The sequence below is a fragment of the Leptonotus elevatus genome, chromosome 15 (genome assembly GCF_054856555.1).
Source record: "Leptonotus elevatus isolate MCC_2025b chromosome 15, RoL_Lele_1.0, whole genome shotgun sequence".
NCBI lineage: Eukaryota > Metazoa > Chordata > Actinopteri > Syngnathiformes > Syngnathidae > Leptonotus > Leptonotus elevatus.
The window spans coordinates 18,046,637-18,074,006 of record NC_141253.1 but is presented as its reverse complement, the minus strand read 5'-3'; the positions used below and the strand labels follow the sequence as shown (position 1 = coordinate 18,074,006).

Sequence of the window (27,370 nt, the reverse complement as noted above, 5' to 3'; positions counted from 1 at the left end):
TTTCATCCACCTTATATACTGTAATAACGCAACGTTGCATTCGGTAGCGCTTGCGTTACAACGTCGGTGATCAAGTGGAGGTTCACGTATTTCCGGCGGCGTTCTCGTGGGCAAGTGGAGCGCCAAGTAAACACATGATTTCCAACGAAAGTGCCAGCAGACATCTTTTATTTAGTTAACAGCGAATTTTAGTCGAATATACAAAACAACTTCACGTCCGTTAGAGTTAAGGTTACGGTTATGGTTATAGTTATAGTTAGGCTTAGAAATTGTATAAAATGGATCGGAAGTGGGGGTACGTGTTTCCGGTGGCGGAGACATGCAGACCTAAATGCCATCTTGAACCGGGAGTCCAAGAAGCTCATCGCTTCCATTCACTTGTGTTGAGGTAACTGTGTTTGTCTCCAATAATTTAATCATAACTCGTACAATTCTTAAACGAGTTTGACATTAACATCAGACAACATGCAGTTATTATGATACCAGACACGTAGTTTGCCACTTTGGATTTTATCTATTTATTGATTATTCAGCTAGTCACACACACACACACACACACACACACTCACACACACTTGTTTGCCTGCCTCGCTCCTTGTAAGTTTCGATGTCCTTGTTTGAACTTTGTATTTGCTACCGTTTCCCTGGTGCAAGCTCTTTGTGTTAATTACCTTTTCCGCGTTTTTTGTTACCTTATGTCTTGCCTGTTGCAAGCTCCCTCAGTTGTACTTTTTGTATTGTGTGGTTTGTGGATTAAAATTTCGTACGCTTTACTGGTTGTCTGCGTTTTTGGGGATCCACAACTGCGAATACGCAACAGCTACAAATGAGAATGTCTATGTCGAAAAAAAAAAAAATTCCAGATGCAGATTCTAAAAGATGTTCCTTGTGGCCATTTAAATTGTATTTCTATGATGATGAAATAGTAGTTTCACAGCAACATACGTAAAAGTAATACAGTACATAAATTCATTTTGTTTATTTAGGTTTGTTCAATGAAGTATTGCAGTACACGAGGTGGAGTCCATGGATTGGACTTCCGGGATGTACTTTTCTCAGGTTATGCTCCTGATGGCGGGATGTTCATGCCTGCGAGTATTCCCAAACTGAATCCCGAAACTCTGAGGCGCTGGAGTGGACTGTCCTATTCCAAACTGGTGGTGGAGGTAGCTTCAATATTCATTCCCTCTCAGCTAATTCCCAGAGAAGATCTGAAGGGTGAGAAGGGAAAAAGGACTACAGAATTTGAAACATTTTTAGAATGTATACCTTACAACTAAATTTATTTCCTTGTCACAGTTCTTGTGCACTCTGCTTTATCTGGATTCACTGTGCCTGATGTGATCAGAACTATCCACCTGAAGGATGGCCTGTCAATCCTTGAGCTCTTCCATGGAGATAGCCTGGCCTTTAAGGACCTGGCTATGACCTGCACAGTTCGTTTTTTGGACTACTTTCTTCAGAAGGAGAAACACAGAGTTACTGTTCTTATTGGTATGAAAGTAACAGCATGAATGAGTGTTTTTGTGGGCTACGGCGATCGTGATAACTTGCACATACTGTAACATATTAAATATTTATCTTGTGACTTCTCTCCACTTGCATTATAATGTAGGTACATCAGGTGATACAGGAGGCTCGGCCATCCAGAGTGCAAAAGGCCTCTCTGGCTTGGATTTGGTGGTGGTTTACCCTCGAGGACGTGTTACTCCTGTCCAAGAGAAACAAATGATCACTTGCCTGAGGGATAATGTGCATGTCTTTGCAGGTGAACACACTACAACTATCAGTGTTTGTTGAGTCGAGAAGACCAACACATTTTTGACGAAATACACTCACCTCTTACATTTAATTATTTTTTCTAAACATTTGAGTTTGACATCAAAAGATGATGAGACAAGAGACCAACATTTCTTTTTTTTCTTTTTTTAAACACATCTGCACCTGAAACACGATTTAGATCAGATTTATTCATGTAGGCAGAATTACTGACAAGTTTTGTTGCCCTGTGTTGTATTGCATTAATTACACTGGGGAATAATTAGGAAAAAAATCTGTTGAGTTAGATTTTAATGCTAATTAAAACAAAAATTGGCATCCTGTTTCCAAAATTTCAGTCAGGTTTTTATAGCACGTCAAGTTTTTTTTCCACAGCTTAGCCTCCAGATAAGGAAAATTCCATTGATTAGCATCAAACCTGATAGTCCTCAAGCTGAACACTCCAGAAAAAGCTATAAATGTAAATTTTTACCTTTACTTGCACACAATTCTAATTTAATTTGCCATGTCCTTTGTAAAAACATAGTCTTACATAAAAATTGCAGTCCTGCCTGTTTCTTTTATATTTTATAGTTTGTCAATATTTGATTTTTAATAAAACAAGCACATGTCTGTTAATTACAGTTTACAGTATTTTTCATGTGTTTTAGGAGAATGGGGATCCTATAGCTCAAAAACTTGCCGCAATAAGAGAACAACTGAGATCAGTTTTGGATTCTGCACAAAAACAGTTGTGAGACCAAACTAACCAAAAATTGTGTTTCCTCAGTGTTGTTCAAATCAGAGAATTGTCAGTGTTGCACTGTTGCTGTCTTGTCTCATTTCCATCTTTTGATGTCCCCCTTAAAATAGATTTGGTCTTATTGTTTCTAAACATTTGGAGGTGAGTGTAGTGCACATTTTGGTTTCATTGGATGCATTTTGTGTTTTCAAAGCGGACGGCTCCTCAGATGACATCGACCAGCCTCTCCGTCATTTGTTTGCTGATCAGGAACTGGTGAAAGATCATGGTCTCATGAGCCTTAACTCTGTGAACTGGTCTCGTATCATGATCCAGCTTGTGCATTTCATCTATGCATACTTGCAGCTAAGTGGTATGGAGCAGGATGAGGCTCACAAACCACTGCCTGAACTGGAGGTGGTAGTGCCGACTGGAGGAGCAGGTAACATTGCAGGTAGGCTGATGATCTAAAATACATATGCAAAGTAAAAAAATGCTCACACACAATCACTCACAGAATGCAAACATAAAGTTGGTTTGGGATCAATAGTTATCCCTGAAATAATATGTTTTTAATTTACCCCTCCTAAGTGCAAAGCAGCTCGTGACCAGCTGCATGGTCACGAGCTGTGGGTCGTGACCGAAAGAACAAGATCCCAGATACAAGTGGCTGAAATGAGTTTCCTCCGCAGGGTATCCGGGCTCTCCCTTAGAGTTAGGGTGAGAAGCTCGGTCATCCGGGAGGGACTCAGTGTCGAGCCGCTACTCCTCCGCGTAGAGGAACCAGTTGAGGTGGCTTGGGCTTCTGGTTCGGATGCCTCCTGGACGCCTCCCTGTGGAGGTGTTCCGGGCATGGCCCACCGGCGGGAGGCCCCGGGGACGACCCAGGACACGCTGGAGAGACTATGTCTCTCGGCTGGCCTGGGAACGCCTTGGGATCCCGTCGGAGGAGCTGGCTGTAATGGCTGGGGAGAGGGAAGTCTGGGTTTCCCTGCTAAAGCTGCTGCCCCCGCGACCCAATAAGCGGTAGATGATTGATGGATGGAACTGCAAAGCATAAGGCAGAAGGTTACATTTGGATCCTTTACATAGTAACGGCCTATAATTTTATCTTGGCTGGCGTGGCTGATATAGTAGATTTACCAAGTAGGTAACAGATTTTTTTTTTTTTTTACTCATCTTCCTCTTGTCTCTCTCAGCTGGCTTCATTGTGAAGAAGATGGGATTACCCCTGAAGCTGGTGGCCATGGTGAATGCCAATGACATTGTTCACAGAACAGTAACCTCTGGTGACTTTACCATGGCAGCTAATGTCACACAGACACTGGCTCCTGCCATTGACATCCAGGTACTGCAACTGTTATTAGATATGATAAATATTTTTTTCTTCTAATGACACTATTAGTAGCGCACACACACAGACATATTGTTACCAGGTAGCACATAAACAGTGTGAAAGTATTTTGATAATGATGATTGTTTGTGATTTAGGACCCTTATAACATGGAGCGAGTGTTCTGGCTGCTTCTGGAAAGAGACTATGCTTTGGTGAAGAATATTATGGAGGAGTTTCAACATTCACATAAATACACTCTGCTTGAAAACCACCATAAACTGGTACCGACTTCAGAGACTTCCTTACTGAATGTCAACAATGGCTATTGAACATTCTAATTATTTTGTACTTGTAGTTGTCCTATACTTTGTCAAGTGGAACAGTGGATGATGAAGGTATCTTGGAGACGATGCGGAGATGTTGGGAGGAAAACCAGTATGTGTTGTGTCCCCACACAGCTGTGGCTGTATGGCATCACTATCACTGTCCTCATGATCCTGCTGTTAAAAGGTTATGTAATTATTGGACTGTATATTCATTCACATTCACAAGACAAGGACTAGCACAAATAACTCTCATTACTTTAAGCTGCAAGAAATGATTTAGCCTGAGTAAGTGTGAGCTGAAATATAAAATGCCCCCTTTGAAATGTTAACATTTGATGCGCAACAACACACCTCCAAAGACTGAGAAGGAGAATACTGTATGCTTTGTCTTGGACTAAGGCTAAAGCAATTTTTTTACTTTCCACTACAAAAATGTCATCCTACTTCCATCTCAAACTCATCTTTTTTTCTTTCAGGTGTTATCTCGCCACAGCATCCCCAGCCAAGTTTCAACCAACAATAAAAAGGGCCGGGTTGCACTTTGACCTACCTGAAGCAGTCAAGACTTTGGACAAATTACCCTCGCGTTACGAGAACCTGGAACGCACCTCTGACTGGTGCAAAGATTGGGAGGAGAAACTGAGAATGGCAATCCAGTCGGTTAGCTCAGCCAGGAAAAATAGAATGGCTTATTACAGCTGAGTTAAACAGTGCACAATAGTTTGCTATTTTAGTATAGTTTGCTAATTGCTATACACTGATTGTTTCTTCTTTTTTTTTTTTGCTTCGTGCAAATTTAATTTACACTTTGCTATATATTTTGTGTTGCAGACCACAGAAAACCAATTCAAACTAATGCAGGCATGGGAAGGGGAAGTACAAACGGGCTATTTTTGATGATTTTGCCCACAGTCGGACTTGAACAGTCACCCTCTGGTTCCAAGACCAGTGCAAGAACGCATCCATACTAGAACATAAATGACATGCTCACGTGACTTTATATAACTTTATTCAGGGACAGACTTAACATCAGAGAAATACAGGCAATTGTCCAGGGCGCAGATTTCAATCAGATTTTTCCCTAAAAAAAACGGATTTGATTTAAAGTAATGATTGTTTTGATCTTAATTCACATGCTTGAAACACATTCAAATTCTTAATGTATCATTATTGTTTTGACTGCTTCCCACTCTTCTCATTCAATGGACTATTCCATTTTTATTGCACATGTAGACTTGAAGAAATCAATAAAAATAAACTTGAAAATGAAGTGGGAGTTACCTCGGTGCAGTGGAGAAGAGGGAGAAAACAGTGTAAAAAAACAAACAAAAAAATCAAATCTACCAAAGGTTTCCAATCTTTTTCACTGTGACACCGAATGTGTGAAAGCGACAATAGCGAAAACAAGATGCTCTTTCCAGTGGCAGTAGCACTGCTGTCGGTGTAAGCATAGAGAGAGTAAAACTTGTTAGAGGTTCAAGGATGTCAAGGGCCCCATGACTAGGTTCGCATTGGGGTCCCCCGAATAGCTAAATACGCCCATGTCTGTATTATCATGTTCATGTGTTGGAACATGCTTAGGTCGTAGGATGGCGCCCAACTCACGTCTAGTGCGTGAGGTTTGACGTGTGACGATGTCCAGAATAGTTTTGATCGATTGTGTAATTGTTGGCTTACTGTACTTGATGATTTGATCTGTATGTTCAAACAGACAGTCACGGAGCAGGAAAAAGTCGAGAACCTCAGTTCCCATTTAATATTGACTGGATTAAAGACTTTTAATAAAGATTATTTAATTGGCAATTGCATGAAACTGAACGTATGAGCAAATGTGTCGACAGTTCTGTTATTTGTCTTATATTCGAGTGCATTCAACGTCTCTTTTGTGTGGGCATAATTAAATAACACAATGCAACAATGAAATGTATGTTTTTAAAATTCAAAATGTCAAAGCAACGCCGAGGCAAACGTGTTTACAGGTTTCAGATCATGTATTTTCCGAGGCCCTATGAACCTAACATCTCATTTGACAGCACGACAGCAAACATGGCGCCTGAGAGAGTCACATCAACACATTCTCTGCACTGTCTCTGTCGGCTGTCAGGGAAGAAGCGGACTGGGTGAGGATTAGTAGGAAGTGACTGTGATCAGCTGTTGGCCATTTTCCACCTTCCGCAGTTTTTACCCACCTGTCTGACGATGAGAAGGCGGCCTGTGAGATAGGAGTGAACTGGGCGCCACAACAGCCTTGGAGCTTGGACCGCGCGCACGAACAGTTTCGGCTTGGTGTGTTCACTTCAAGCGAAATGTTAAACAGGTCAGACATGATTCACTTAAACTTGCTTAGTGTAGCGTGACTGGAAAATTTGTCTTATCTGTGAGTTGATGACTCGTTTTGGTTAGTGGATGTCCACGAGGAGAGCAGTCATGGTTATGAGGACAAAGAGTAGAAGTATTTGTCGTCCTTCTAGAACGACTGGTTATGGCAGAGAATTTAAATAAACTTCATACGTTCAAGGGGGACGCATGAGATTGCAAGGCAACTGCCACGATGACAAGCTATTTTTTTTTGGTATGTGTGTAAATTCATTAAGTGCAGTGCACACAAACAGACAGCGTAATGAATGGTCCAATCTGTCTGCCTTTATTCATGGTGACATCATCATCCTGACTTCCCTTGTTGGGCTCACCTTGGTTCACCGCTTAAATATTCACATAATGGTATAATAATAATAATAATAATAATATATATATATATATATAAGGAATACTATTAAAATATAATTATAAAAGATCACAGATGAAACTACTGGCAGAGTAAACAACCAATCATCGTTGTAACCATGTTATTATACTCAGCTGCAAATTTGTCAGAATACAAATAATGAACATATTAACGAAAATGTTATTGAAAGCTCAAAATCGTCCTCACCCATTATCAAAAACAACCATTTGATCAGAATTATTCCATCTGTATTTCATTGGAATTTGAGATCTGTAAGCATAACAGATGATAGTGCTGCAAATCTTTTGACATACTGAACTTTTTAACTGCCTTACTTCTAATCAAGTTAGTATAGTTAATTATTAGGGGTGTTAGAAAAAATCGATTTGGCAATATATCGGGATATTACAGCGCGCAATTCTCGAATCGATTCGAAATGCGGCCAAATTGATTTTTAAACATCAATTTTTTATGGGAATATTCAACAAAACGTCTTACTTAGGGTTAGGATTCACACATTAAGCATGGAAGAATGTTATATTAATGGAACACTAAGCCTTAATATTTTATTTCAGTGCTGTTCAAACATGAAACAGACTGCAACCTGTTTGTTAAATGCAGTGGCTCAGTTATAAGCGTGAATTTTCAGATAAATAAATACATTTTCATACAAATTTTACAGTGTACATGTACAAGTTTACTGATTTTCAAATTTTGAGTTAATTTTTTTGCAATAATCAATTTATAGATTCATATCGGGATTAATCGGTATCGAATCGTGACCTATGAATCGTGATACGAATCGAATCGCCAGGTACTTAGCAATTCACACCCCTATTAATTATCATTAGACTCTGGTTGTGTTGTGTTTCGTGTCAGAAATCACTTGACTAAATTAATCCATCTGTGAACTAACTAAGAAGAGCTTTGCCTGTTTTCAATCCACAGCATCGTAGGAATATTTTATGTGACAAATATATGTTTCCAGAATATATGTTAAACTTTCGTGTTTGGCAATAAACTTAATTTTACAAAGTGATAATACAATCCTATAGTGTATTTTTTCCTTGAACTTTGCCCAGTCGGCCACATTTTTGTACTGAAATGCACTTCTTAAGGTGCTTCTCTCTCACCCTCTACTTACTCCTCCGTCTCTCTCTCTTCCTTACAGTTTATGTGGGAGTGACATATAAGAACATTTTGTATCATCTTACCCTTCAATTATGTCATGTTGTTTAGGCTTTATTATGGCCTTTTGTAACAAAGCAAAGTGTACCTTTTCCCCCCAATCTTAAATTCCTATGTGATGTTGTTTGCACAGTATAAGCGGTAGTCTTATTTTAGAAAATATTCCATGTATGTTGTTTGATCTGCTTTTATTCAATTTAGCTTTGCTTCTAGACAAGAAAATACAATTTGATGCTATACAATGTGAATTTATACAAATCAAAACTGTTGGTTGTATCAATAAAAGTTTAGTCGTTATATTTTCATAATTTTATTGTTTAAAGTTGCAATATGGAACTTTTTTCCCCCAAAAATAACTTTACAATAAGCTTTTTATTTGACCATTTATGACTGAAATGCCCTCTAATTAGTAGATTAACACCTTAGTTGTTCACAATGGGTACTCCTGCAAGCTTCTTGCCAATAGTTTTCAGACTGGATTCGGGTTAGAATTTCCCGCGCCCTGTCTGCGGATGAAACGTAATGTGCGTGGTGTGTATATGAAGAACGTATGTACAGTTTCATTTTTTGTCAGCAGGTGGCAATCGCGATTCGAAATGGAATATTCTACTTTCAGTAGCTTTAATGTAATATAACCCCTTTTACAGGTCTCTGGCATTAACCTGCAAAAAATTGCTTCACAAAATTATATAGTTGGTCCTCAGATCTAGTAATTGATTTTCAAAACTGCTCTGCAAAGAAAAATATATATATTTTGAGCTGATAGTCATTCAGACCTATCACTGCGGAGGTCTTGGTAACAGGGACGATGGAGGCAGTCTTTAGGCAGGTTGGGACGAACGCTAGTTGGAATGAGGTGTTGAAAATGTCTGTTAGCACCTCGGTCAACTGGTGGGCACAATATCTCAGGACTCGTCCTGAGATATTGTGTAGGTCTGCAGCTTTGCATTCAGCCAGGGTTTCTGGTTTTTAGTGACAGCATCAGCACATTTTGAGATGAAGCCCAGGACTGATGAAGTGTATTCCTTCGGGTTCATTTCTCTCTCCTGAGTATTTGCTCATTGGCGACAAATGTGGGAGGGTTTCATCAATTTCACATGGTTAAAATCACCTGAAACCACATATAATGCCAATGAGTGCTTGGATTGTAGAAAGCTATTGGTGTTGTGAAGCTCATGTACACCTTGCTAGCATTAGCATTAGCATTAGCATGATCTCTGGGAGCAACATAAATTCTTCAGGGATGACTTGGCCATGTTGTCGTTTAGACACTTTCCTCATCTTGCAAATGTGTAAAAGTTCAGAAACCTTTGAGAACCTTTGGTATTCTGTTCACAACTTTTACCCACTAACATAGGCATCAAATACAATTTATGTGTCCTATAGACTGCTTGTAACAGCTTTAACAAGACACAAGGTTATGTGCTCTTTGAGATTTATAAAATAACAGTGAGGCTTCTGGTCACTCATAGCATCAAAATATTTAAGTTGGAATCCTGTGCATTTGTTGTCATTGATTGGTTCTTTTCCCCTCAACATTCTGCAGGTAACCTCCCTCTGCTACCCAGCCTCTCACTCTCATTTAGTCCTCATTCCCACCTGCTGCTGATGTCGTCATCATCACCAGTAAAGCCCTGTCCCGAGTCTGGACTTTCAAAAGCACTGGACTCTCTGTCCATGTCTTCCCTTTTATCTGGGGAGTTAGACGAGGATTGGGTCGAAGGACGAGAAGGAGGCCAGGACGTGAATGATCTCAGAGACCTTGAAGTGAACCCATATGATGGCCTGCCTTTTTCTTCTCGCTACTACACCCTACTGCAAGAGAGGCAACAACTTCCAATATGGACATTAAGGCAGAATCTCCTGGAGCACCTGGAGAGTCACAACATGGTGCTGTTAAGTGCACCCAGTGGAGTAGGAAAGAGCACCCAGGTAAATGAATCAAATAAATACACCGAATCACATTGTTCCACAAGAATAAATTGAATTTACATTCTGAGGAGAGACGTTAACTCATTTGCTTACAAAAACGTATAAATGCATTTTATTTGAAATATTACCATGCTCCCAAAAACGTTTTACAGAAGGCTTTGATGCAGCTTCTGAACTGAAGAGAGTACTTGAAACAATGGTAGTTATTACAAAAACAGCCAGCAGGTGGCAGCAGAGTATAAGGGATCAACCAGGTCCATGTTGCAAAAAACTTTAAACAGTTTTGTTAATAATGATGAAACATAGCTATATTCTAATACTAATTGCTGCAAAACGGAAACAGATAGAAATATATATATTTTCCTGTTAAAAGAAGAGACTGTGATCTTTCTTTTGCTAGGTTCCATGTCTTTATGACAATAGAACACAATATTATGTGAGCCTTGCAAAATCACTTAAATCCAGTAAAACAGCCCGGAGCGAAGGGGGTTGCTTCAGTAAAAACGGCTGGTAGTAAATGAGTTAAAGTGAGCAGCAAACATCCAACGATTACTATTTGTTGTTCAATGACGGGGGAAGTCAGTGCGTATAAGTTCAAAGAGGGGTCCAAGGAAAGCATGGTGGGTTGCTGGGCTAATAAAATGCTGGGGAAAAGCCTGATCATCGCAACATCAGTTTCTGCTGTGCTGTTTCGGTGACAAAAATCTTTTGGACTGAAATCCAAAACGCACTTTTGAAAAATTTTCTGCCCAATATTTTTTATTTTCCTAAAAAAATAACAATAAAGCTAGCTATGGTCTTAGACTACAAATAAATACAGTATATCCATAAATAATAATGCTACAAAAGTTTTCACAGGTCACATGGACGTTAATCAATACAATTATTTGCTTACATATTTATTTAGATTCAAGATTTTTTAAATGTTATTACGTATTTATTTTCAAAGTAACATTTGTTTTTATGTTTGAGTTAAAAATAAGTTAATACCTTAAAACCCTGTGTTACATATCTACTGTTGTAGAATCATCAGCCGTATGAGTGAGGGGTTACTCATGGTATGTTGGGGTTGCACAAGACAAAAAAGCTTGTGAAGCACTGTTCTATTCCACTAGTCTTACGTTGCACAACATCCTGCTGTAACCTGAACACCCAACATCAGCAACTCAGGGGATTTGTTTTCATTTCTCCTGTCGCAATGCCACTTGTATTTCCACAGAATAAAAAAAACACTCAAGCAGATAAAACGTTGATGATTAGTGGGCACAATGTAGATTTTTACTTTCACACAAGATTCCCTCATATGTTGTAATTGGAATGGTCGGTCATCTTTTCAATGTCAGTGGTTTGGATAAGACCTCACTGAATTTTTCATTTATTTCACCACTGGATGAGCACAGTTCACATTCCTGCTTCACTGTCAAAGATTCTGGGGTTGAATCTTAGCTTGGACCTTTCTGTGTCGAGTGTGCTTGTTCTCCATGTTTGCAAGGGTATGAATTAATTATTAAACTCTAAATTGTCTATTGGTGTGAATGGTTTATGCTGCATGTGTCCTGTGATTAACTGGCAACCGCGTTTTAGAGTGTATTCCACGTCTTGTCCAAAGTAAGCTAGAGCTAGATTCCAGCTCACCTGTGACCCTGAACAGGAAAAACACTAATAAATAAATAAATAAAAAGATAGCTGGATCTGCATGTTATTCCTGATGCCATCCTTTTCCAGCATATTTATGTGGTGATTATTCTTGCCTAATAAGGGTTGATAAACTCATCTCATCTCAACATACAGTTGTGCTAAAAAATTTACATACTGTATGTAAATTTATGAGCACAACCGTATGGTGAGAAAAAGGTTTAAAACAACACTAAGGAACTTTCAGTTTACGTTGACTATGGCGGCGGCATGTGGGAAAAAGCTGTAATGTTATGCCTGAAGGCAGACCACATTTCCCATGAGAACTAGCGCATTGCTTTGTTGTTGTTTTTTTAGCTCACGCCAGCAAGTGAAAGCCAGGCCAATATTAATCCTTGACTGTCATTTTATCCGGGTAGCTTTCAATTTTCTTTTTTGTCTCAGACAAAACTTTACAGTTGTTTTGCAGCTTCAGCCAGGAAAGCAGTAATCGTGCGTCGACATTCAAACTGACTTCTGTCTTTGTAACAAATGGGCAAAGGGGGAAGTGACATATGCCATAAAGCAGTCACCACATTTGGAGTTTTTGTTTTGTTTGGCAGTGTTCCTACCATCCTCCTCAAAGTTGCTTAGTGCCAGTAAAAATTATATAGACCCCCTCAGGCCATGGCAAAGGTACCATTTAACTAGTTTTAAGTCAATGTTTCATCAGAAGAGATATGAAAATATTTTATTAAGGTTGAAAAGTTCCTTAGTGCTACTTTAATGCCAATAAAATCCTAAATACTGTGGTAATTGTTTTAAGGCTTTCAGAGGGTGAAGTGGATATGAGTAGAGATGTGTATGTGAATTTTGGTGACGATTCATAGCATTTTTGCTATTTTTGCATTTTTGGGTATGTAAATTGTATCTGACCTGCACAAGGAGCAGCAGAATTGTGCTTAAAGCAGCTCCAATATTTCTTTAACTTTTATCCACCAAATGTATTTGATGATGAATTATTATAAATATTGGACTGAAATGTAGAATTTAGTTTAGTTTAGTTTAGTTTAAAAAATGGATATGTATTGTCCCTTTTAAAAAATATTTAAAATGTGTTTTCTCCTGTAGAGCATATAGGATATGTACTGTATTACCTATGTCCTCCACTTGGTGACCTTTCTGTGTCTTATTCTTTTATTCTAGGTGCCGCAGTGGTGTGTGGAATATGCTTTGTCCTATGAATTTTCTCAGGGCCTGGTGTGTTGTTCCCAGCCTTATTCAGTGGCAGCAGTGAGTCTGGCCCTTCGTGTGGCCGATGAGATGGACCTCAGCTTAGGTCTGGAGGTGGGCTACGGGGTGGCTCATGATGACAGTTGTACGCCAGATACCTTGCTCAGGTCAGGACGCATGACAAAGGCTAATAACATATTGTACATATCATACTGTGTCTGTATTTCAACTACGTGTTGTTAAAGCAGTGCAACTTAACTAATTCACTGCCAGCACAGTTAAAATGGAACTTTGACGTCTATAACCTTCTGGCAGTGAATGAGTTAATAATTTTTTGCTGAGGAACAAGAAAACATTTTGCTTATCCCCAACTCTCCACTGCGGCCATACATAACATCATTTGTTAATTCTTGTAAATGCACCTCTGCAGAGGAGCGAAAAAACAATAACTGATCACCGATCTAATCAGAAGATGGAACAATCAGTCCAGTCGATTTAATCATCTTGTTTATTTACTGTACAGTCGGGATCAGGACTGGCCCGGGCCACAAATTTGTGTATAGTTGACAGACACCAAACAATTATACCCTAAAAATTCACCCCGAAATGCTGATAAACATTTAATACACAGACAATGGGAGAAGGTGAACCCGACATCCACCAAAATTATTTAAACAATTTAAGGAAAATAGGCAACTGTATATGCTGAGAAACCTTGTTTAATACCAATGGCAGCACAGAACGTCCCTGGAGTGAACAACATTGTGTTTGCTGTTATGTCTTATTTTGCAGATTGATCGGTCTGCAAATGATCACATTACAACCAATCACTGATTTTGTATAAATAGCTAAATGTACTGATCCGATCCAGCTGATCAGATCTTTGTAAAGTCTATTCACTACCATCTACCTTTTGCCCTCTTATTTGCTTCTATTGACACATCTTGTATTTTACAAAGATTAGGACATCTAAATCTCAACTACACAAACAATTATTCTTACTTTTAAAAACACCACCAAAACATCGATAACCACCTCATTTGAAGACCATGAATCTGATACACCGGTCTAAATAATTTCCTTTTCATTTGTTCCCACTGTATAATGGCTATCCTGGAGTCAAACTAGGTCACATTATTGGATTACACCAGTTTTGTAAAATGTCACATGATCCATGTTTTATTTGCTGCCACACCTTGAGTGTTCTTTGTTCCCTGCAGTTTGAAGTGGCAGTAAATGTGTTACAGTACTGTCGTGTAATTTAATACCTGTGCTGCTACACTGCGCTTCCAAACGATGAAATAAAATTAACGTGCATTTTGAGTGGTTAGCATCTAGGTGTGTGTCCTAGATATAGATCTTTTTCTTGGAAATATTATTGATGACAATTATCGCTATATCAACTCCAGCAGAGCTAAATCTTGATTTGAATTCATATTTGGTTAGGGCTAGCTCATAAGAACTTGAACTTTGGAAACCGAGTGTAAAGGTTTGAGCCCCTACGGATAAAATAATGCCAGCTAGATATTGGAGAGATGCTAGTTCTCTTCCCAACTACACCCTCCCTCCATGTCTTTTGGGCATAAGAGGTTCAGCACTGTTCAACGCTGACATCCCTCCTTGCCTGTCTTCTTTGTTTCTATCTTAAGGTTTGTTAGTGACACTCTCCTGTTGGAGGAAATGATGTCGGACCCCTTGCTGCATCAATATGGCGTCGTGGTTTTGGACGAGCTCCAGGAGCGCACCGTAGCAACGGATGTGCTGCTTGGCCTGCTGTGCGACGTTTGCCGTCAGAGGCCAGATAATTTCCGTGTGGTTCTTCTGACTTACCCGAGTCTTGCCTCTCGGCTCGCCTCCTTCTTGGGCCCCTCTGTCCCTCACCTCTACATCGAAGGCCTCTCTTCTGAGGCACCTACAAATGGACAAGAAAAGGGAGGTGTGGGAGAGGAGGAGAGGAACTCTGTAAACCTGAACAGGATGGAGATTATGTATCGGGAGCTTTCACCTGGGAAGGATCCTGAGGTTACTGCTTGTCACATGGTTCTAGATCTTCATCGAAGAGGAGAGGAGGGAGATATGATGGTGTTTCTTGCTAGTGCACAGGTACAATTTTTATGCTTGTATTCTGCAGAACACATGAATTCTACAGTAATTAACTCATTTACTCCCAGCCATTTTCACTGAAGCAACCCCCTTCGCTCCCGTTATACTGGATTTTGACTGATTTTGCAATGCCCACAGAATATTATGTTCTATTGCTATAAAAACGTGAAATCTACCAAAAAAAAGATTAGAGTGTCTTCTTTCATCAGGAAAAAAAGTATATTTTTATCTGTTTCTGTTTTGCAGCAATTAGCATTAGAATACATCTAAGTTTCATCGATATATTCACATTCCTGGTGAAAACACTGTCAAAAAGAGCTTGTTGCAACATGGCACTGGCTGATCTCTTATACTCTGCTGCCACCTACTGGCCGTTTTTTTGTAATAACTACCATTGCTTTAAGCCACCTCTTCATGTCAGAAGCTGTATCAAAGCCTTCTGTATGCTTTAGTATAAAAAACAAACTAACATAAAAAAACGTATACATATACGTTTTTGGGTTTGAATGTGTTAAATGGAAAACTGGTCTTTGTTGTAGCAAATCTTTCAGCCGATTTTTGTTGTTGTTCATCAAAGGGAGAATATTTTTACCATCAACTATGAAGACCCCTTTTAGCCCAGGATCACAAGTAGAGTCTATGTCATATGTCGGATGTTGGAAGAAACAGACTAATATTCTGCCATTTGTTTTTATGTGAAGGAAATAGAGGCTTGTGCGACACAGCTCGAGGCAGAGTGTGTATCCCTGAGTCCTCAACTTGGTTCTCTCAAGATCATACCCCTCCACACCGGACTGGGTGGGCTGGCTCAACGAGTGTACAACACTGAAGTGTCCACACCCAAGGAGAATGACGGGTCCGAGGGAAAGGACAGCACAATGCTGGGTGGGGAAGGTCCAGCGATCCAGAGGAAAGTGATTATCACGAATAGCCTTGCTGAGGCTTCTTTCTCCCTCCCAGCCATTCGCTATGTCATAGACACAGGCCTTCAACTCAAAACTGTAAGTTTGTGGTCATAAGAGACTTTTTAAGGCTCTCTAAAGCAAGTACTTTTATCCACTTTAAAAACAACCTTCACCAATCGCTATTTGTGTACGAATTAGGGATAGCTCGATTTTCATATCCGATACCAGTACTGCAGCCTTCCTTGAGCTCGATACTGATCCTATACCGATCCGATTCTTTTTGTCACGCTAAGAGTTGTAAATAATTGGTGGATGTAATTTGTTTTTCCGTTTGTGTTTCCTTTTACACAAACACATTTGATACTTTTCTGGATTGCGATCGCTTAAAATTCACTCAGCCGGCCATTTACATATTGTGTTTTACAGCACCTATCAGTATTTACAATTCGACATGTACCACACTAGATGAAATAAATAAGTGTGTCGACTCCACCTTCTATGAGGCAGTCGATGCACTGCACGCCCGCCCTGTGTGACAAAGTGTTGGAACGCTTTCTTCACCATTTTGTAATTTTTGCCCCCTAAAATTCACAATAAGGCATTGGTACCAGAACTTGGTGCAACACTAGTATGTGCTGTGGCATGTCGCGCAAAGTGAAGTTGAGGGTATATGATATAGTTTAGGCTTTGGGATTGAATCGGACTGGTTCTAATAAAAACAATCCGATTCCCATCAAGTCATTTTGGCCTGGTCTGACTGGATACTGTTCTAGTAGATCGGATTGGACCATCCTAGTACAAACAGATTTGCCTGCCAGTTGCAACTATGATTTGATTTTGCAAGTCATGCAGTGTAATCTGTAGAGCTCATATAAAGTCACTATAAAATTAATAAGACATCACCAGTTGCTGTTGTTGCAAAGAACCACCTCACATCTGTCTGTCTGTCTGTCTATTTTAGGTTTACAATCCTCAGATAAGAGCAAACTCGCAGATCCTGAAGACAATCAGCAAAACACAGGCAGACATGCGAGCTCAAAGAGTGAATAGCAACCTTCCTGGTAAGTCAAAGGTTACCGCTGCACTAGTAAAAGAGTGTAAAATGCATCACAGACATTATCAGAGATGGATGAGTTCTGCTACCGTGTGAATGTTTTAATGACTTGGAACCGTTTTCTAAATGTTTTACATTTTGTTTCTTTGTAGGTTTGTGTTTGCGCCTGTACCCCCAATCTACGTATGATAATGGCATGGGGGAAGCTCATTGTCCTGGGGTAATGGAAGAAAATCTCAGCCACCTGGTTTTGTTGCTCAAAAGACTGGACATTGCCGACATGGGTCAATGCAAATTCCTAGACAGACCAGGTACCTCTTATGTGTATCAAAAAAATAATAAAAAAGCCTGAGACAATCTGAACCTTTTGTTCCATGGTAACTTGAAATCAACGTAGTCTCTTCTATCTTTCTCTGTTTATATTGAATTCCCTCTCTCCCAGCCCCGGAGGCTTTAATGCAAGCCTTGGAGGACTTGGACTACCTAGCAGCACTGGATGATGATGGCAATCTATCAGAAGTGGGCATCATAATGTCGGAACTGCCACTGGAGCCACATCTGGCTAAAGCCCTGATCGCAGCGTGCGAGTATGACTGTGTTGATGAGCTGCTCACAATAGCTGCAATGTTGACAGGTATAGAGCCAGAGTTAAACTGAAAGTATTATTCAATTGAAGAACGATCCAAATGGTCTTTGTCCTCTGTCAGCTCCTTCCTGCTTCTTGAGGCCAGAACCAAGCAAAGACGAGGCTGCTGTTGCTCACTGGCGACCTCTAATGCACAATGAAGGCGATCACATGTCTCTCATTAACATTTACAATACCTACATGGAACGTAAGTTCACATGCACTCAGAGAGCAGTTGGTGGAGTCTGTTAGAGTAAATAACAGAGTTTATTGCATGATTGTGGAATGTAATTTAATATTACCAATACGTGTAAACAGAAGAGAATGCTATTAATATACAGCGGCGTAACGGCACGATCCTTGAGCTAAGTCAGCAGATGCATTAATGACTTTTACTGCGTGTGCTAATTGCAGATAATCAGGATGAGGCTTGGTGCATGACACACTTCCTGAATCACGTGGCTTTGCGCCTGGCTGTGGTGATCAGGGCCGAACTGCTGGAGGTCATGCAGCGAATTGAACTTCCTGTGTCACACCCTGCTTTTGGATGCCAAGACAACTGCACAAACATCAAGAGGGCTCTCATCTCAGGCCTCTTCCTTAAAGTAAGCTCACACTTTATTCAAAAATAGAACATTATTTAAAATTAATAGAGCAGAACATGCACAGGCATAAATTAATTTTGATTCAGTTAGTACTAGTTTGGTCCATAACATATCAGAATATAGGCAAAAATGATGGTCAGTAATAGCAATTGTTTTATTTTGATTCAACACAATGATATGATAGTGATGTCTACTTTCATGGAGGACTACAGAGATTGGAGACGTTTCTAACCTTAATGTTGTCACTTGTTTTTTGTCTGAAAAAAAATCTTCCATGTACACACAACACATTTATTTTCTGTAACTGAATTATGATTTGGGTTGTTTTCCTCCTCAGGTGGCTCAGGATGTGGATGGTTCCGGCAACTACCTTCTGCTAACTCATCGCCATGTGGCTCATCTGCACCCGCTTTCTTCGTACCTGTGTCGTCAGCCCTGCCCCGCCCCTCCTTCTTGGGTTCTCTACCACGAATTCACCATCTCGTGTGACAACTGCATCTGCATCATATCTGAGGTCCACCCACAGATGTAAGTCAAATAACGCATTGACACATTACTGTATTTCATATTTACATAGGTCAAATAAAAACACACACACACACACAGCTAAGATACTTAAAACAATAATTACATAAGTAAAGTTAATGCCAAGTGTGAACTCATCAGCTATGTAAATATTGTTTAGTAATACTGGAATCAATTCACCTATAGCTTATGAATTATAGTTATTTGTTATTGTTGACATAATAATACAATGTTTTTTTGTGTGTGTCCTCCTATTTACTTCCACCTATACGTCCGTAAAATGGATGGAGTTGTTTTTATAATAAATTATATACTATTATTACATTCTTCAAAATCAATTAATTAATCTACACTTTTGCTTAGGTTTTCATTTGCAAAAGGCAAAATTGTGAAACAGGATTTAAAGCTACTGAACGTAGAATATTATTATTTTTATTTATACTGCCACCTGCTGACAAAAAAATGAAACTGCACATACACTTCTTCACATACACAACGCGTACATTACATCACATCCGCAGACGGAGCAAAAACTATTGGCCAGAGCCTTGCAGAAGTACCCATTGTGAACAGCCAAGGTGTTAATCTACTAATTAGAAGGCATTTCAGTCATATATATGGTCAAATAACACGGCTACTGTTTTGGGAAAAAAGTTCCATATTGCAGCTTTACAGTTTTTCTCCATAGGTTTGGCACATTTCTTAAAACTGAAATGACGTTTTCAAAATACCATGGACAAATCCCAAAACCACCTTACAATTAGTGCCAACTGAATGGCATTCCTCATTGCTTTCATCAAATTGCTTAGTACATGTCTCAATTGCCTCAGTGGATCTGTGCAAATGGTTGTGTACATTTAGCCTACAGTTAGCACAATGTGCCCACATTCAGCACATTTTCCAAATGGATAGATCTTGCTGATCAAACTGGTTTAGTTGTTTTTCAGTCTAATGGCTGTCTTCTCCAAAACATGTCAGCAGGATTTAAGCGTGTAAGTCATAATATGCAAAATCATCTGTTCAATTGTCAAAATTAGTCAAGCATATCACAGGAGATCAGTGTAGAGAGGATGGTTGAGACATTTAGGCCGTTTTTTTCCTCGCTGCATTACAAGGCAAAATATCGGCTGTGACGTGGATGAAAACCTTTAGCCAAACAGAGAGCAGAGCAAGGACGGACTGGGCTCCAAATTCAGCCCTGGAATTTGAGTTAGAGAGGCCCTCAATGCACACTAAACAAAGGCCAATCCACCCACAACCCAGCCCCCCGCTCCTCCGCCACCCCTGCCACGTTCCAAAGTTCCAAATACAAAACAATAAGCGGTGACAGTAAATTTAGGTCTCATCATTTTTGTGTTACAAACTGAAGAGAATCTTATGACATTGACCTTCAAAGCACTTTAAGATGCCATGTTGATGCCTGCCTTACTAAACTTGGTATAAAAATGTTAACGTTGCACTGCCACAAAAAAAAAAAGGACACAGAATCAACCAAACCAGCTACTGTGACTGTACTAAAATGTGAACTACTTTTCAAAAACTTTAACATCAGATATGGGTTATTTAGAAGCTAATATGGAAGCATTCCTTAACTGCCAACTGTGAGGTGATCAAATCACAGATGTAGGTCTTCTTGATGATTTTTTGATGGTGAGCATTGCAACAACAATCAATCAATGATGCTCCATAACAAAATCATTTGCATTAAATGTACGGACTACTTGATCTAATATTGAGCCATATTAAATGTGCTTTCCACCGGGCTGATCTGTCAACGTGCTGCTGGAACCTGCCTCAGCATCTCATCTCCACTAAAAAGCTCCGTAATTTTTGCACATTTGGTTGCACTTTCATGAATCATTTTTATTTTCTTCAATCTTAGTTTTTAGGCATCACCCATTTCCTTCTCACCTGCCTTCTTTCTTTTCGACATTTTTCTCTCTTTTCTCCCTCGCTATATCTTGCTAGAAGCAAGCTCCTACAACTAAGGGGGTCGGGGGGCTGGTGCGGCTCGTGCACACTTGATGCGCTCGTGCGCTAATGTTTGTAATTAATTGGCTGCTGCAGCGCTGCTTATTATTGGTCACAAAGCAACAATCAGAGCAATGCGTGACCAACTGACCGTTGATGCTTCGTCGGAGTTTGCGCCAGCCGTGTGTGTCCTCCACGTAAGTGGCGGCCGGTGAGCGCGGTTGCGTCACTGTCGGGGACTTGTTGTGGCTTTGTTCATAGCGTCTCTGCGAGTCGGCCTGTATTTATAAAATAGTGGGCTGGCTGTACATATATTTTCTTAAAAGATTAATATGTGTATTGTAAAACACGAGGGGCGCAAAATATTATTATTATTATTATTATTATTATTATTATTATTAACAATAAACACCGGTCCAAATCAGATTTTTTTCTGAAAACCCCAATGGGTCAGTCCGCCACCTGCTCGCGCCACAAGTGCTGATCTATGCGTTTTTTGTTTTTTTTCTCGGTGGCCCGGCTTACCGGCCCTCCTGACCGGTGGCACACCGGGGAAAAAACTCAGTATCCTTCGTGGGTCAGTCCACCCCTGGAGCAGCGTATGGATGGCCAAGAGGGGGAAGGTGACAATAGTGACTGCACAATAAATTCTGTAGAGTAAATTTGACTCTATATTGAGTAGGACCAAATAAAATTGACTCCGGTTTAGAGTAATATTTACACTTTTTCATAAATCTACAGAATTCAGCTTACACTTTCTTTTGTTACACTCTACTGTCTATGTAACTTTGTGTGAATAAAAAGTGTTGCAATTTCCTTGACTGGGTGAAGTATGTCAAACCGCAAACTTTGAATATTGCTCTTGTAAAATATTTTTCCCCCTCGGTTTTAAGTATAATTGTTGTTAGCGGCACCTCTGCTGTTGTGACAAAACAGCTAATGATTTTGACTTGCAGTGCTCACAGAATGCCAAAAAGACGATGCAGTGTGGGGGCACTGACTACTTGTATGACATAGAAATTAGATTTTGACACATAGATGAGCTGTTTTGGGAGAGATAAAAGCTTTTGTAGATGATCCATGGTGTTGTGCAAAATCATCCAAGTTTCTTTTGGCAAAAGCACTAAGTGAATGCAGATGAGCCAAAGCCATTGAGAAGGATCTTTGCACTTGTGACCGTACCGACTCTTTGTTTAGGAAAGGAGCTTGGAGTGAAGCATGTGTGACCAGTTTTGGGATAGATATGTGCTTTTGCTAATAAACTGATAGGTTGTGCATAAATTAGACCTGTCAAACGATTATTTATTTAAATCAGATTAATCACATCTTAGAATTTTGATTAATTACAATTAATCGCTTAATTAAAAAGGCTTTTTTATCAACAAGAGCACTTGTTATGTAATTATTTTATCGACATTTAATGTTATGAGGACGTCTTCAAAAATTTATATCCACTGCACACGCGCATCTTCTTTTTCGAATCAGTTAATTGCATAATTTTAAATGGAAAAAAAAAACTTAATATTTTGACATGAACAAATATTGTGTCATACGCAAACATTTATTAAATGCTTTACTTTAATGCATGTAGTTATGTTTATTGCTCAAACATAACCTGTGCTCCCTTTAACGTAGCCATCCGCTGTCACGCTAAAGGATATGGTCAAAATGAATGGTGTGATTAATCTGCGTTAATACATGATTAATGCGATTATTTTCTTTGATTCATTAATTAGTTAATGCTTTGACTTTGACAACACTAGCATAAATGTAAGTCAGTTAGGCCAAATTAGTTTGCAGTTTTGAAAATGTCATCTCAGTTTCAAGACAATTTTTTTCTTCAAAAATCCTTTATACATCCCTGTTGATGTGCAGTGCTGCCAATTTAGCGATTTAGTCATTGTATTTAATGACTTTTCCAGTCATATATCAACCATTAAAATAAAAAATATATATTAAAAAAACTAGTTATTACTACTTACTACTTAGTAGTTACTAATTCACTGGTAAGAAACGGATAATTTGAGTAGATACGTTTATTTTGTTGGCCACCTGAGCCACGTAGTTTTATGACATTAAATTGTTGATTATTTAAAACGTCATTCATTAACTCTTTGACCGCCAAAAACATTTAATAACGTTTAGTAAAATCAAAATGAGTGCCGCCAAAGACGTTAAAAGACGTTCACTATGTTTTTTTTGTGTTTTTTTGGGGGGAAACGGGTGGAGGAAAGCCTTGGCAAGCTGTGCTGAAAGTATCAAGCAGATCGAGTTAGTATAATGACTATTTTTGGGCACAAGATGGCAGCGATGACTCTCTTTGGACAAGATCGGGCAGGAGTCAGTAGAAGACGTGAGGCGGAGCTAGAGTGTTGAGGGGAGAATGGCTGAGGAAGCGAAAATGGCGACCGGTTGCAAGCAGCTCACGCTTGAGCATTTTTTTCAAAGTCGAAAAGCATTGACCAATGCTAAGGGGCACATTGATGATGATGATGGTGACTCCGAGGTTGACGCCGAAGTTGGAAGCGTTGACGCGGCGGCTTCGATCACGTCGTAAAGCCTCAGCGGCTAGTGATGCTAACGGCGGAAAACAAGCACTTCTGCACAGGCGGACGTTCAATCGGACGATGAAGAGTACCCCGAGTCCAATGCATATTCATCGGAGGAGTGGGTACAGTCTGATCACGGCGAAGACACTGGTTCTGGACTACGATGCCACCATGAATGGAGTGGATAAGATGGATCAGAACATTTCTTACCACCCGGTATAGTAACTGAAGGACATGAGGAAGCCAGACGTAACACCAGATCACCGTATCATGATCCTGAGAGTAGACTTGATGACAACATGGCCAAACACACACTGCAGTATATACCTGCTACTCCCCGGAAAACAAGGCCGGCAAGAAAGTGCACGCGAAGGGGCAATCGCAGTGAAACTAATTTGTGGTGCAAATCCTGCTGCGTCCCCTTGCACGCAGGGGAGTTTTACACAATATACCTCACAAAAAGAAAAACTGTGTACACAATTGTAAATAGTACCACAGTTGTACACATTTGTCAATAGTTTGCCAAATTGTTTTGTCAAATTGTTACACTGTTGAATGTAAATAAACGTATTTTGCTATCAAAAAACACTTTTTCATTGTTGGTGGTAGTGTTTTACAGAAGTAAAGCACTGTTTAGGTGTTTGTGGCATCATTCATGGAAAAAAAAAGGTGTCAAATCCATTAGAGTGCATGAAATAATGTCGTTTCACAAAAAGCTTGATTTATCCGTATTTTGGTCCAAAACAGAGCATTTGGGTGAAACTAACCTATTTTCTATTGTTGATTACTGAAAAACTGAATAAGGTAGAAACTAACTTTTTTTTCTGATGAAAAATGAGAGTTCAATATTTCATTTGGTAGTATCTGTGTTTCCATAGTCCAAACACAAAATTTTCTGTGGACCTTGAAAGATCAGTCAAAATGCTTAAATCAGCTGGCACCCACATGTTCTCTTTTCTGAAAATGCTTGGCAGTCAAAGAGTTAAGATCGGCATGGGCTGATTACCTGTTTGCCGGTTTATCATGGTTTTAAAAGGTCATGGTTTCAATAACCAATAATAGAGGCTGTCACCGATAATGAGCTCTTCTTTTTTGAGGGGACGTTTTGGCTGCTTGCAGAGTTGTGTAAACGAGTCGACTCTTTGAAGCTATTTGTCTCCAATTAACTTTTTTTCCGTCCTTCTTGGCATGTAACGGAGGGGGGTGAGGAGGGTTTTGTCTGATTAATTGTATTGTCCCTAAAAGGAAAAAAAACTGCCAGTGCGTACAAGTTAGCCCCAAGGACAACATGAGTAGCCCACGGGTCTGTTCTAAAAATAGGTCAAATGTGATGGGACACTGTGACTCACTAAGAAGAATTAAAACAAAGGAAGACTGTTAAAATGTATCAAACTTAACATGATACATGATTTTTTTGTACCAAATATGTTTTTTTAAAATATAAAATACATTGTGTTCATTTGGGAAAAATGCTGTTTTTATTTACCCAACTATTTCAAAGAAGGTCATTTTAGAGCGATATTTTTCTCACGGTTATCATGCCGTCAGAATCTAATATAATCCCATGCCTCATTAAGAATGATATTTTCCAGAAGGAAACAATTATTTCTGAAGAACAAGTTTTTTGGGTGCATTTTCAACCTCCGTTACCTTGTGTCGCAGGCTTGTGGAGCTAACGCCGCAATACTTCCTGGGAAATCTGCCCTCTAGTGATGGCAAGGATCTGCTCATCAAGCTGAGGCAGAATACAGAGCTCTCTTCCCAACAAGATGGAGTAACGGACGGTCGCAGCAGGACCCACACAGACGCAGACACGGATGGAACGGGAGATGCTCAAAATCAGTCTGGCATTGAGCTCTGTGTTGTCCAATGAACACTCAACATCATTGATGGATTGATAAGATTGATCTTAAATTGGACTTTTATCATTTACTGGTAGTGGAAAACACTAATAGATTTTAAATTTAAGTTCTCTAATGATTTGGGGAAAATGCAAACCTCACGTCTTTGTCCTTATTGCGGTGTACTGTAATGTTAACTTATTCATAGAATTCTGTCAGTTAAAAAAAAATCACTGATAATTTACGTTTCATATTGATGGGGAATTTGTTTCTTTCTTTCATTCTTCAGAGTACATTTGAGAAGCTTTGAAGAGTCTTTGTAGGGGAATGGGAAGATGATAATATTTTAATTAACCTCTGAACTGTTATTTCTAGGAAAATGCAATATGTGATGCACTTTTGGGAAAAAAAAAAGTCACCAGACAGTACATTGTAACTTAAATGTATATATATATATACACTTAGATAATGTTTGTACAGTCTTTGGAGATCCTACCTTACATCTTATGTCTGGCACCTCAGCAATAATGAAAACCCTCTTTTTAATGTGGACTCCTATCTGTTTGATGCATCTCTATGAAGTGCAGGGTTCCCACAGATCCTTAGGCATTGAATCCATGAATCCTTTTTTAAAGGCCTTAATTGGTATAAAAATGTCTTAAATACATTTTCAAAAGTCTTAAGAAGTGTTAACACATGATACGTAGGATTTTATAATCGTAAATAGCCTCAAATCTCAAAATAAATTAACATTCTTAAGAAAATTTTTATTTACCGAACAATATTAGGAAGTTGGGTTTAAATTTAATTTCAGATGGAATTAAAAGTCTTCAGTTGTAACTTGCCTTAAGATGTTGGAACCCTTATATTTTCTCACCAAATACAAATTTGTTTTAAACATCTTGGCTGAATTGTGATTTTCTTCAGTGCTTAAAATGGCTTTTACAGACAAACAGTACAAATACACACAATTACACATACATTGGTGCCCATTTTTTTGTCCTGATTTCATGACTGACTTAGATGCAGCAGCTGTTTAAACTTCCTTTTACTTTTAAAAGGCCAGTGTGAAAAATGTTTTGATATTACAATGTTTATTTAAAAAAACACTATTAATTTCTATAATATGCAAAAAATATGTTCTATCATATTTTTTTTAAATATAATCGTAGGTCTAGTAATTGCTAATTATAATGCATATATTGCGCCGCGCCTTACAGGAGGCTGACATGTTTTGCCGACATCCATCTTTCTGCTACGGATACCTGACGGAGAAGTATTTTGCGAACATAGTAATTGGTGGTAGGCTTGCTAAGTGTGGTCTCTGTTTAAGATATGCCACGCGGGAGGCGGGACTTCCGACTTTCGGGTTTTCACACAGCTTTGTTACCGGTTCCAGTTTGCGACGTGTGGGCCACGTCCCAGTACTTGCACTTCCGCCTTCGTGCCCCTCGGATGCGCGTTCCCGTCGACGGTTGCGAGTGTGTAGTGTGTCTGTCTCCGAAGCATTTCAGAGAGTTGAGACGCCCTGCGCGGCGGCGTAGGGGTGCGAGTGTTGAAACGCGGCCAGCAGTGGCCGGTAACGGCACTGATGTGTGAAACCCGGAAGTCCGTGGCATCTACCCCATATGCGTGACTTTCAAACTTAGGTTGTTGTATTCTATTCTTTCACCAGTTTAAGACCCTTTACTTACTCCTCATGGACTAAATATTGACTTTGACCTCAAATGGTCAAATTGCCGTGTTTATTGTATTCTGTTCTATATAAACTTTTTGTACATATTTTTTCCCTTGTATTTTGAAGAATGGGCCCTTTTTGCATTGGGCCTTTAGATTTATTGGCACCACCCACTTTTTTAAGATACGATACACCTTTATTTATTCCACAGTGGAGAAATTCACAGCGTTACCAGTAGCAATACACATCATCACACATCATATATAAATAATATGTATCACAAAAAATACTTATGTAGCCTATAGTTAAATAAAAACAGAGCAAAACAGTAGTGCAAATAGATGGCATCATCATCATCAAAACATTTGTTAAATTTGAAATTAAAACATCATATCACACCACCTCAATTGTCTTCCGGGAATACAACTGATTGTAAAGTCTAACAGCAGCGGGTAGGAAGGACCTTTGGTACCTTTCCTTGTTACAGCGTGGGTGAAAAAGCGTAGCACTAATGGCGCTCTCCATGGCTTGAACAGTCCCGCACGGGGTGGGAGGCGTTACCCCGGATAGATGACAGCTTTGTCACCATTCTCCTTGCCTACCACCTTTACCGTTTCGAGACTGGAGCCCAGAACAGAGCCCGCCTTTTTCACCAATTTG

At 39.4% G+C, this 27,370-nt stretch overlaps 2 protein-coding genes across 3 annotated transcripts; both read left to right on the top strand.

Annotated features, from left to right (window-relative positions):
- The first annotated feature begins 222 nt into the window (after positions 1 to 222).
- thnsl2 (threonine synthase-like 2) lies at positions 223 to 5,980 on the top strand. Of its 2 annotated transcripts, XM_086096984.1 has the most exons (10): positions 223 to 388; positions 987 to 1,218; positions 1,300 to 1,494; positions 1,616 to 1,768; positions 2,715 to 2,776; positions 2,867 to 2,954; positions 3,700 to 3,848; positions 3,992 to 4,117; positions 4,192 to 4,346; positions 4,639 to 5,980. In XM_086096984.1, exons 2-10 carry the CDS (start codon positions 996 to 998, stop codon positions 4,862 to 4,864), a joined length of 1,377 nt encoding a protein of 458 aa, XP_085953110.1. In that variant the 5' UTR covers positions 223 to 388; positions 987 to 995; the 3' UTR covers positions 4,865 to 5,980. The 2 variants fall into 2 exon arrangements, with proteins under 2 accessions (XP_085953110.1, XP_085953109.1); XM_086096983.1 differs by having other exon boundaries at positions 227 to 388; positions 2,715 to 2,954.
- A 192-nt stretch (positions 5,981 to 6,172) lies between these two features.
- On the top strand, positions 6,173 to 25,932 carry dqx1 (DEAQ box RNA-dependent ATPase 1). Its single transcript, XM_086096982.1, has 12 exons — positions 6,173 to 6,479; positions 9,622 to 10,007; positions 12,828 to 13,021; positions 14,504 to 14,957; positions 15,659 to 15,958; positions 16,824 to 16,923; positions 17,069 to 17,227; positions 17,359 to 17,550; positions 17,624 to 17,749; positions 17,956 to 18,146; positions 18,484 to 18,674; positions 24,854 to 25,932. Exons 2-12 carry the CDS (start codon positions 9,684 to 9,686, stop codon positions 25,062 to 25,064), a joined length of 2,442 nt encoding a protein of 813 aa, XP_085953108.1. The 5' UTR covers positions 6,173 to 6,479; positions 9,622 to 9,683; the 3' UTR covers positions 25,065 to 25,932.
- Positions 25,933 to 27,370: the final 1,438 nt, after the last annotated feature.